We start from the raw sequence: 11,274 nt of genomic DNA, 5'->3' as shown, positions 1-11,274 counted from the left end.
CAGGGTGATGGCAGCAGCGAGGGGGCTGTGCGGGCTCRGCCACGCCGTGGCCTTGTCTCGGGCGGGAGCTGCAGGTTGCCCGCACATGGCGAAGAGGCTTTGGGTTGTGCAGGGGCCATGGCCGGGGGGTGACAGCCCCGCTGAGCTGGATGCAGCGGCTGCCGAGCCTGGGTGAGGAGTGTCCTGGAGGGCACGGGGGGCCACAGGCCGCGCTGGCAGCAGCAGGGCAGGGGTCTGTCCCCGCGCAGCGCCCGGCTGCAGAGCGGGGAGCAGGGCCCGTGTGGACAGCAGCACCCGGCGCACGCAGGGCCCCGAGCCCGCTGCCGGCCAGGGCCGAGGAGCCCGGCACCCGCGTCGCACAAGGGGCCGGGCGGGTGCAAGGAGCCGGGTGCCCGTGTGGCACAAGGGGCCGGGCAGGTGCCTCTCGCGGCGTTTGTCTTTGCAGATCCCAAACGCAAGATGCCGCCGGTGCTGATGGAAGAGTTTTAGGAGGGAGATGATGACAGGCTGATGAAAACCAATCAAACAATGAAGTAATCATAAATCCCCGGTGCCAGCAGCAAGGCTCGGAGGACGCGGGAGGAGCTGGAGGATGAAGCAGCGGAGGTACTAACAAAGCTGTGCCATTGATCCTGAAAATCCTGGGAAGGCAAAGCGTTGAACGGCAGCCAACGTCCCAGCAGCCGCTTTTGTTCTTTTTTTTTTYYTTTTWAWWAAAAAAAAAACAAGGAGAAAAGGAGCTGTGCTAAACCCTGAGCTTGGAAATGAGGGCAGGGAAAATGGGAACAAAAGCTGCAGGCGAGCGGCGTGCAGGGCCCCGAGGAGCCGTCACGGGAAAGCAGCGGGCTGCGCCCTGCCCCGCGGAGCCCCGCGCCGCAGCTGCCAGGCGGGCGCCCGCTGCAGCTGCCCCACATTTCTCGGAGGGGCCGTCGCCGAGAGCCGAGGCACCGGCTGGAGCTGGAGAAGCCGTTTGGGGCCGACGAGAGGTGGGTTTCTCGCCAAAGGGCATCTATGGATGGGTGCAACGATGCCGGGTGCTGCCCGCAGCTGAGGAGCTCCCGCAGGAAGGATCCGCTGGTGGCTGGAAGCGCCCGCCTGTGCGCCCACCCCGGCTCCAGGGCCGCCAGTCCTCATCTCACGTTTGATTCTGGGCCGTCTGCACTGGCCAGGCCAGAAGCTGCTGTGAGGAACTCTGGATATGGGGCAGTTCAGTGACAGTCTCCATGCGGAGGGGTGTCCGAGGGTCCTTGTCCTCTGCTGCCACCTGCACTGGCAGCACTGGGTGGGCGCTGGCACTGCCGAGGAGCCGCCCGCTTCATGGGCCGTGCTGGTGCCAGATGCCGTGAGTGCCACTCGAGCACAGCCCGGAGCCTTCGCTCCATGACGGAGCCAGCGGGAGAAGACAAATCTGCAGCTCTGGGAAGGTCCTTGGAAGACACCGTGTTTCGTGGGCAGCTGCGAAGGTCCCTGCTGGGGGAAGGTCAAGGGCGTTGCGATGCTCAAACACAACAGCGCTCTGGCCGGGAAGGAGAAGCGGGTCACGGGCTGCGAGGCGGCCTCCAGCAGGCTTCGGGCCACGGGGCTTCAGCTCTGGGCCTGCGCTGGCCCCCCGGGCGGTTTGCTGAAGCTGCGGCTGGTTCATCCGAGCCTGGCTGTCACGGGAGCCTCAGCGAGGAGCGCACACCTTGCCACACCACTCAGGATTTTCAAGGACGTTTGCACGGGATGTTCAGGTCGTTGTTTGGGACAAGGAGGAAACRTGGCTCTGTGAGAAGCAAGAGGCAGGGGAGGTCCTGCCTCGCTCCCGGCCTCTGCATGCGGTGGCAGCTCCTTGCCCTGCAATGCAGGGTGCGCGATGGGCTGGGCTGGGTGTCCCCAGGGCACCCGGCTGACATTCCCAGCGCGCGCGGTGGCTCCTCGGCGCGCAGCCGGCCACCACGGTGGCACCCCAGGAAGCGCCGCCAATGGCCCCGCTGCGGTCACGGGGCTCCGCGCGGGCCATCAGTGTTGTGTATTCAGCAGAGAGCGCCTCGTACGGGACCAGGGTGGGAGCCAGTGGAGGGAGGTGCAGGGGTGCAAGGCCGACASTGGGTGCTGTTGGATGCCCTGTGCTCGCCCGGGCACACACAGTACCCTGAGCACAGYGAGGCCGGCACCGGGCGCTGTGCGGTGGCCAGGGTGAGGGCAGCTCGTGTCCGGGCCGCAGCTGCTGGCTGCTCCGCTTGCAGTGCTGGGTTTGGGGGTGCAGTGGTTTTCCCGAGCACCGCATCCACGCAGGCGTGCACACAGAGGCAGCCGCGCGTGGCCTCAGGGCTCATGGCCCTCGTGCTGGAGGAGCCAGTGGGTTTTAGCAGCCGCTCCGGGCACTTGGCAGCTCCCCTCGGCTGCGGGCGCATCCGGGGCGCCGGGAGCGGCGCGCACTCCAGGCGAGGCGGGAAGCGGCGCCGCTCGCTCAAGGTCACCCAGCCGCCTCTGGCGGAGCGTTCGACTAGGCTGGCAAATCCGCGGAGCTCTTGTGCTGCCGCGGCTCTTTATTTATTTATTTGTTTGTTTGTGTGTGTGTTGCGATCCGTCTCCTGTGCCGTGTCAGGGCGCAAAGCACCGAGGTGGCCGCCAGCTCCACCCAGCCCCACTCGGCACTGTCYCCGCGTGGCTGGGCGCACGGGACAGACATCGCTCCCAGTGCCTGGGATGCTGCGAGCCCCGTGCCCGGGCAGGGAGCTGCCGCCTCGGGCACGATCACGGCCGTATCACGGCCTGGCCTCTCGTTTCGGAGGCCGCGTTGCGAGGCYGTGGCGGTCGAGCCGCACGGAGCGCTCAGTGATGCAAAATGGTTTCTAGGTCCTGCAGCTGCCCCTGCTCCTGAGGCGGAGAGCTCAGCGCTTGCTCTGAGTGACTTTGGCAGCTCAGCTCGCAGCTGGAGAGCAGTGGGGAGCGGGGGGTTCCGAAGCCTGTCGGTGCAGGGCCCCCTTCTGCTGGTGACCTACGGGAACTGGGTGCCTCACGCTGCGGCTGGAGCCCAGGGCTGCGGAGCTGGGACCTTGGCACACAGCGAGGGCACGGGGCTGGTGCCTGGTTTTCCCTTAGCTTCATTCCCTGCCCACCTGGGCTCTGCTTCAAAGGGAGATGCCCAGCACGAGCTGCTCTCGGGTTCAGGATGCTGCCCATGGAGAGGCTGCAGCAGCTGCTCTGCCAAAGCCAGGAGGTCATCGTGGAGGTGATGGTGTTTGGTGGTTGTTGTTGGCCGTGGTGGTGGTGCTGGTGGTTTTTGGTGGTGGTCATGGTGGCTGTTGTTGGTAGCTCCCCGGGAGCCGCTGTTGCTGCTTGGTTGTGGCTGCCCGTTGCTCACCTCCAGGCAGGGGCTGGCTCTGCTTTGGTCCGTTTCTGGAGGGGGCAGCACCRATGCTGCCCCAGGGCTGCCCGCGCAGGGTTTCTCGCAAGGCCCGTGCAGGTGGGTCCAGGCGGCAGCGGGCAGAGCCCTGCRGCTGTCCCTCATGTGCTGGGGGCTCGTGCTGCCTTGGGAAGTGATGAACCCGTGAGAAGTGATGATCCCATGGGAAGCGGGGTGCTGTTGGGCAGAGCTGCGACAGCCGCCGCTATCCCGGGCGGTCTAGGCGGCCGCTTCCTCTCTTTGTGCCTCAGTTTCCTCCAGCCAGGGAGCGGGGACGCGGGGACCTCCGCTCTGCTCCGCAGGGCCCCACTCCCGAGGCCTTGGGGCCTGCAGCCTGCYGGGGGACAGTGCCACCTCCGTCACCCGCTGGGAACTCCTTTCGCTTGTGCCACAGGCCAAAGCCCTGGAGGACCTGGGTGCGGGTGCGATGCGCCGGGCCCTGCTGAGCTCGGTGCGCGGTGCAGCCGCTGCACAGCCACAGTGGCRGGGGCTGCACTGGCCCCCTGCCCGCTGCTCCCAATTCCGCCCCCACACGCAGGCTCCAGCAATAGCTCTGCCCCCGGATTGCTGTGGTTTGTTTGTTCCCCTTCCTCTTCCCTTTCCTCCTTGCCCCGGTGCAGCCTGGAGCCGGARCCAGGCCGGCTCTGCCTTTTCCCTGTGCCCCAGCTGGACACTGGCCTGTCCCTGCTCTCCCCGCAGGTCGTGGTCAAGGGGACATGAGCAGCGCGGACCCCACATCCCCTCAGCGGGTGCTGCTGGGCACCAACTCGCTGCCGCCATCCGGGCTGCGGGCCCRGCCCCGAATCCTTCCACTCCATTTAGTAGCTGGCTCCCTTCCCCGCTCTCTAGTTCTGCGCCTGTGGCTGGAGGGGTTTCTCTTTCCCTTCCTTCTCCTCCTGCTTTGCCAGCGCCTCCGCACGCCGCTCTCCTCCGTGGCCTCTGCTCTCCTCGCTTTGCCACTGATGAGTTGCCAATTAGTTATTGGCAGCGCGGTGCCATGGCGGGCAGCGAGGAGCCGCGTGCCGTGCGCGGAGCTGCCCGCGCGGCCGCCGCGGAGAAATCCCAGCGCCCGGCAGGGTTCGGGGAGAGGAGAGGCAGCTGCCGCCGGGAGACAGAGCGGCTGTCTATAAATACCCGGCACGAGCAAGGAAGAAGTGGGTGGATTATCCTCCTTCCTCAATGAGATAAATGCTGCTTAAGCTTAAACAGAGAGCAATTTTCGGCTGAATAGTAGGGGGGAATAACTTCGGGACACGGCGGTGGCGGCACGAGCTGCCGGCAGGGAGCGACAGGCCACCCTCCCGGGCACCCCGGGCCGTTGATGCCCRTGGTGCTGCGTGGGCTGCCAGGTGCAGGAGTGGTGGCCAGAGGGACCTTCCCGTTGCACTCAGAGCCGAGGGTCCCTGACGATCCTCCTCACACTGCCGGCTGCTCTTGCGGCCCGTGCAAGGGGCTCTCCTCATCTGGGGGCCCTGCAGCCAAGCAAGAGGCGGCCACGGGGTACGTGGGGAGAGGATGGAGTGGAGCCGCGGTGCTGCCCGTGCCCTGCTGAGCGGGACCCCCTGCGCCCCATCCCATGCTGCTGACCCCAGTGTCCTTCCCACGGCGAAGAAAGGGGTCTGCAGAGGGCAAAAATACCGCATCCACCCAGTACCTGTGTCCTTTGCTTTCTGTGCTCTCCATTCTGCGCTCTCTGTGCTCTCCCTTCCCGCTGTGGGCGCCAGCAGGAGTCCCCATCACAGCCATCGCTGGGGCAGGTCAGGGCCAGGTCCTGGCTGCAGGGCACGAGGTCGACGTCTCTGTCCGTCCCTGTCTCTGTGTGCGCTCGGGAACTGCTGCCCTTCCCTCCCAAGCTCCCTTTCCAAGCTCTTTTTATGGCTCTTGTCAGAGCYGGGCAGAGAAAGGTCAGTGCATCTTGGCGAGGTTTCTGAGCTGGAACAAGAACAAGTGCTTGTAAAAGCTCCTTGGAGAAGRAACCTGGAGAAAAAAAATAAGTAAATAAATAAAGGAAAAGAAGGATCRGGATAGAGCCCTTATCTTTTGCAAAGGTTTCAAAATGCAATTAAACCCAGGTGGGTGAAWGGGAGCTGGGAAACTACAAGGCTGCTGAAAGTGGAGGCAGGTCCTGGAGCTGCTCATGCCCCCAGGCCCCTGGGTGCCCCCTCTCGCGGGGCTCGTGTGGAGCCTCCGTGGGGTTTCTGGGGAATTTAGTCCGCGTCTCTGCCACAGGGTTTCCATCTCGGTGCATTGGCAGAAGGTTGTGGCGGGGGCATTTCTGTCCTCTCCGCTCTGCTCCTGGCTGCCCTGTGGCTTTGCATTTACCTCCGCCGGGCGCTGGGGCCGGGAATGAAGCACCGCGACGGGAAGCGCTGGCCCCAGAGGGAGCGCCCGGGGGGAAAGCGGGTCCTGCCCYGTCCGCAAAGAGAAGAGGGCAGAAGAGCAGGCTGGAAGCGGGGGCGGCGGCCGCCTGTGGCAAAGGGCGCCCGTTTCTGCTGGGACCGTTTGTCCATTCTGGTCACGCGTGTGTGAAATCGGAAAGCGGCTTTAAGCAAAATGGCCCCGAAAACCCAACGAGCAGGAGGTGGCCCGATGTAGCCAAGGGAAAAAGCAAATACTCCTTGGCTCGGAGAGAGCTCCTTGACAGTGGGCAGCCCCTCCGCTGCCTCTCACCTCTATCCCCCCGGCATTAAAATGAGAACTTTGCTGACTTGAATAATTGTACTTCAACACAGGTTAATTAACAGACATTGACAAGCGTGATTGTAAATTCAAGTGTAGACATAATTCTTCCTGTAGGATACCGGGAGCTGTTTTTAGTCATGTATCCATTTAGCTTCTGCACTAATCCACCTCCACCTCCAATAACAAACCACTAAAATGGTGCTTCTCYTTAGGAAGGCCAATAAAACACTGTGGAGATGAGCTGCTCTGAAGATCCTATGAGTCAAGCTGATACATTTTTGGAACATCATGATGTTTAAGTTCCTTTTCTATTTTCTACCCAACTTCCCATGAAGAAAAAATTGAAATCAAGATCCATCCTGGGATGAAAGACAGCATGCAAAATGTTAGTGGCTTAGAGAAGCGAAGGGCACTTGGAGCTCAGGTTTAACCTGGTTGGARAACGTGTGAGAAGGTCTCCCTGGGCTCGCGCTGCTGACACACCTGGGTGAGGAGATCTTCACCCCTGGGCAGTGTCGCCCTGCTCGGTGCTCCGTGGGCGCCCAGCATCTTTCCTGGAAGTCTCTGGCACTAGTTTCTGCTGGAGACAGATGGGCTGTTCGCTTCGTGCCAGAGCAGTGGTTCCTGGGGCGGTTCCTGCTTGGGATTTATCACCGAGTCCCGCCGTGGAAGGGCCCTGATAGCGCTYGGGTGCTGCCCGTGCCGGCTGCCGCCCCGCGTCTCCCCGCAGCCCTGCAGCGCCCTGGCGTGTCCTGCAGGCTGAGGGGGAGCTCAAGCCTCCTGCCTTGTCACCGCCTTCGCTCCCAGCTACAAGTGGGGCTTTTTTGTTGTTCTTTTTTTATTTTTTTGGTGCGCTGCATTAGAAGTCTAAATATAAAGCGGCTCCCGCTCTGCTGTTATCCCATGATTTTTGTCAATCTGTTACAAACTAAGAAGCGGGCAGCTTCACCGGAGGAGAYGGGTTCTCTGCAAACCTCGCCAGGGCGCTGAGCACTTGTGTTGCCACCCACCTTTTGGGGCTTGTTCCTCCGGGGCGCCCTGGGTGAGCGCTCGTGCCGGGCGCGTCGGGAGCTGCTGGTTCTGGCACGCGCTGGGACCGTGGGGCGCTCRCGGGAGGAGCAGCTCCAGCTCCCTGCGCTCTGGGGTCATGGAAAGCAGTGGGATCCTGGTGGGCTTTTGCTGCAGCTCCGGCATGGTGGGTGAGTCAAAGCTTGGGGGGCTTTGTTGTGCTGTGGTCCCTGCACTTCTGCTCTCAGGCTAAGGAAGGAGAAATCTGCAGAAGTGGTAGCGGGTGCCCAGGAGCCCGGAGCTCCTCTCCTCATCGCGCTACCTGTGCAGGAAGCAGACCTGAGCTGGGCTCAGCAAGGCTTGTGCCTGGTGCGGGTGCAGCTTGCGGACAGCCGTGTGTGCGCGGGCACTAATCTCCTTTATGGGCAGTACAGTCCTGCCCCACAGTGAATCGGCACCAGGCTGGAGCTGGGAGATGGACTTGCTGCGCTGTGTTCGGGTGGCAGGAGTCGCTCGCGGAGTGGCCTGGGCTGGCTCTGGAGCTCCCCGGGCTTTGCTCCCCGGTGCAGCTTTGCTCCCTGGTGCAGCCCTGTCTCCCAGCAGGACAGGACCAAGGAGCCTGCGGTGCTCCCGGGGCGCCGGGCGGCTCTGCGGGAGGCRCTGGGCTGCGTGGGGGGCGGCTGTCCGTGTGGGGCAGGCGCTTGCGGCTGCGGCTCCGAGCGGGCTGCCTCCGTCCTGTGCTGCGCTCCCTCTCAATGAAATGCTCCTGGCACAGCGGGGTGTTTTGCTATTTAAGACTCTGCACGCTGGCCGCTTTTCATGTCGCACTTGCTGCTGTGAAAAGGCTCCCTGGGCTCTGCTCGGTGAGCCGTGATCTCCTGCTCTGCCCGGCACATCTGCGCGCACCCACCTGCCCCTTGGGGCAGCGGCAGCAAACGGGAATGGGGGCTCAGCCCCGAGCCCTGACCYGCTTTGGCTTCCAAGGGCAAAGAGAACAACAGAAAGGGAGCAGTGCTGCTGGTTCATAATGGATGAGGAACCCACGTGGGTTTTGTCTGAGCGCTGCTGGCTCTGCAGGTGCCCCCAGCATCAGCGAGACCAGCCCTCTGGCAGGGCAGAGCAGAGATGGTCAGTGCTGACAGATACGTGAAGTTACATAACAGAGTGACTAGCAGCAGAGCCTCAATCTGTGGCGGGGCAGCGGGTGCCGCTGGGCTGCCCCCAGCACCCTCAATGTGCCCCGTGCAGCAGGCGCTGCTCTCCACCCCGTGCAGGCTGCGGGGCAAACGCCGCAAGGGCAACTCTGCCAAGCGAGCTCGGGTTCTCACTGCTCCCGTCCGCGCCGCTGCTGGGCGCGCCGTGGGGCTGAGGACATGGTCAGGCGCTGCAGGGACCGCTGAGCAGTGGCACCTCCAGAGAGGGGCTGACACTGGGAGCTGCTCTGCGCCGCCTCCTTGCTGGGCCCAGCCCTGGGCCTGCTAAGGCTGGGCTGGTGGCCCGCATGTGCTAGGGGAGCCCTGGGGACGGGCTGGCTCCGCGGGGTTGTGACGCCTCTCTGCCTTGCAGCACCACCATGAGTGCGGGTTCCATGGAGCAGGAGCCGTCGCGCAAGCTGGCCTGCTGCGGGGTGCCCCTCATCACGGAGGACATGCAGTCGCTGGCCATCCGCACCCTCTCGGGCACCGACATCAACAAGCACTACGACCTCATCCGCGAGCTTGGCAAGGGCACCTACGGCAAGGTGGACCTGGTGTCCCACAAGAGCACAGGTGAGGCGAGYGCCGTGGCACATGGAGGAGGGAGCGGCGCTTTGTGCACCCTTGTTGCATGCAGAGGGACTGAACCAGCTTTACTTGTTTACGGGGTTTGGCAGTGACTGAGCACTGGATCAGGTTGTCCAGAAAGGTTGTGGAGTCTCCTTYCTTGGAGATGGTCAAAAACCAGCTGGACTCAGTCCTGGGCAGTGTGCTCTGGGTGACCCTGGGTGACCCAGTGGGGTTGGACTAGGTGATTCCAGAGGCCACCTCCAACCTCGCCTGGGTTTGCTGTGGTTTTCTGAGCTATATGTCAGCTCTGTTCTCAACGGGTGCCTAGCGCAGGTGTCTTCACCCTTCTGTACTGCCCTGGGCATRACCTGGGTGCTGACACCCATGCTGGCCTTCTCTCCACCACAGGCACCAAGATGGCCTTGAAGTTTGTGAACAAGAGCAAGACAAAGCTGAAGAACTTCCTGCGCGAGTTCAGCATCACCAACACGCTCTCCTCCAGCCCCTTCATCATCAAAGTCTTCGACGTGGTCTTCGAGACGGAGGATTGCTACGTCTTTGCTCAGGAGTATGCCCCCGGCGGAGACCTCTTCGACATCATCCCCCCTCAGGTGGGAGCCTCCTGCTCAAGGTGTTTCAGTGTCCCTGGGTGGGCACRAGGATTCGGTGTCCCCACGGTGCAGAGCTCTGCAAGGTGCCAAGCCTGGGCAAGGGGGAAGGGTCCCCGTGTCCCCTGCAAGGCTGCCTTCGTGGTGCCAGGARCCTTTGCAGGAGCTGGTGCCTCCCTTGCATAGTCAGCCCTGACTGGAGCTCCAGACATAGAGAAAGGTCCGTGATCCATAACCATGTCTCCTAGCAGCCTAGCCCCATGGCAGGGCGTGATGGGTATTTCAGGCCAGGAGCCTCTGCTTCCCCTGAAAAACAAGGGGCAGGGAAAGAGGTGATGGGCTGGAAAATTGAGCAAGGGAAAAAGAAATCATACACAGCAAGGAGGAGAGCCACAGAGAGAACATCCCAAAGAAAACCAGGCCTAATTGAATTGGAAGGCTAATGAAATCTTAATGCGAAGGCAACGAAAGGAAATAAGATTATTCAGTATCAGCTGGCAGGGCGGCGCGGGGGGAGGCGGGCGTGGGGGAGCCCGGGACGCCTGTGGTGCAGGGGCCCCCTCCCCATGGTATGTSGCCTGCCCCGTATGGCCCTGGTGCTGCTGGGGGACGTGGTCCCCACACGAGGCCTGTCCCCACCAGTGGCTCAAGGAGCTGCAGAGAGAAATGGGGCTTAAAGAGAGCCCTGAGGTGCCTCCCTGGCGCCTCCTGGCCAGAGCTGAGGGTTGGTGGTCTCGTTGGGTGCCCAASGGCTCGTGGTGGCAGGCGCCTGCTCACGCTGTCCTGTCCCCCACCCGCAGGTGGGGCTCCCTGAGGACATGGTGAAACGGTGCGTGCAGCAGCTGGGCCTGGCCCTGGACTACATGCACAGCAAGAACCTGGTGCACCGCGACATCAAGCCCGAGAACGTGCTGCTCTTCGACCGCGACTGCCGCCGCGTCAAGCTGGCCGACTTCGGCATGACGCGCAAGGTRGGCTGCCGCGTGAAGCGCATCAGCGGCACCATCCCCTACACGGCGCCCGAGGTGTGCCAGGCCGGCCGCGCCGAGGGCTTCACCGTGGACACCAGCATCGACGTGTGGGCTTTCGGGGTGCTCATATTCTGCGTCCTCACCGGCAACTTCCCCTGGGAGGCGGCCTCGGCCTCCGACACCTTCTTTGAGGAGTTTGTGCGGTGGCAGAAGGGGCGCCTGGCGGGCCTGCCCTCGCAGTGGCGCCGCTTCACGGACAGCGCCCTGCGCATGTTCCAGCGCCTGCTGGCGCTYGACCCCGAGAAGCGCTGCCCCGTCAAGGAGGTCTTCTACTTCATCAAGTACGACCTGATGTCCGAGGTGCGCCGGCGGCCCTCCTACCGCTCCCGCAAGCACGCGGGGGACAAGCTGCCCGCCGGCCCCCACCGCCACGAGACGCCCGGCGCCTGCACCCCCACGCCGCTCAAGAGGACCATCCTGACCGAAGGGAGCGGCCCCCGGCTCTCCGGCTCCGAGCCGGGCGCGTCCTCCCCGGGCACGGCGAGCAGGACAGACGGACGGCAGGACAAAGGCAAAGGGCAGATGGTCCTGGCCACAGCAATAGAGATCTGTGTGTGACAGCGACGGGGAGGGCGGCTCGCGGCTCCCTCCCCGCGCGGCTCCGCTCCGCTCTACAGGCGGGTGTGAAGCCAGCTGGTCACTTCACCTGCGCCGCAGGCAGAGGGAGAGCCCAGGGGTTTACGTTTGGTTGTGGTAGGAAAAGGGACTGGGATTCGTGTCACCTGAAGCAAAAAAAAAGCAAAAAAAAAACATATTTTATTAATTGAGAGTTTCACTCAGAAGGAAAC

General features: G+C 63.2%; 1 protein-coding gene across 1 annotated transcript; it reads left to right on the top strand.

The window, feature by feature from the left end:
* The first annotated feature begins 454 nt into the window (after window positions 1–454).
* Window positions 455–11,236, top strand: SBK1 (SH3 domain binding kinase 1). Its single transcript, XM_026049037.1, has 4 exons — window positions 455–606; window positions 8,648–8,850; window positions 9,256–9,458; window positions 10,256–11,236. Exons 1-4 carry the CDS (start codon window positions 593–595, stop codon window positions 11,042–11,044), a joined length of 1,209 nt encoding a protein of 402 aa, XP_025904822.1. The 5' UTR covers window positions 455–592; the 3' UTR covers window positions 11,045–11,236.
* Window positions 11,237–11,274: the final 38 nt, after the last annotated feature.

The sequence above is a fragment of the Nothoprocta perdicaria genome, unplaced genomic scaffold (genome assembly GCF_003342845.1).
Source record: "Nothoprocta perdicaria isolate Ctin4 unplaced genomic scaffold, notPer1 scaffold_59, whole genome shotgun sequence".
Classification (NCBI taxonomy): Eukaryota; Metazoa; Chordata; class Aves; order Tinamiformes; family Tinamidae; genus Nothoprocta; species Nothoprocta perdicaria.
The sequence above is the reverse complement of the archived record's forward strand: the minus strand, read 5'-3'. Positions and strand labels throughout refer to the sequence as shown.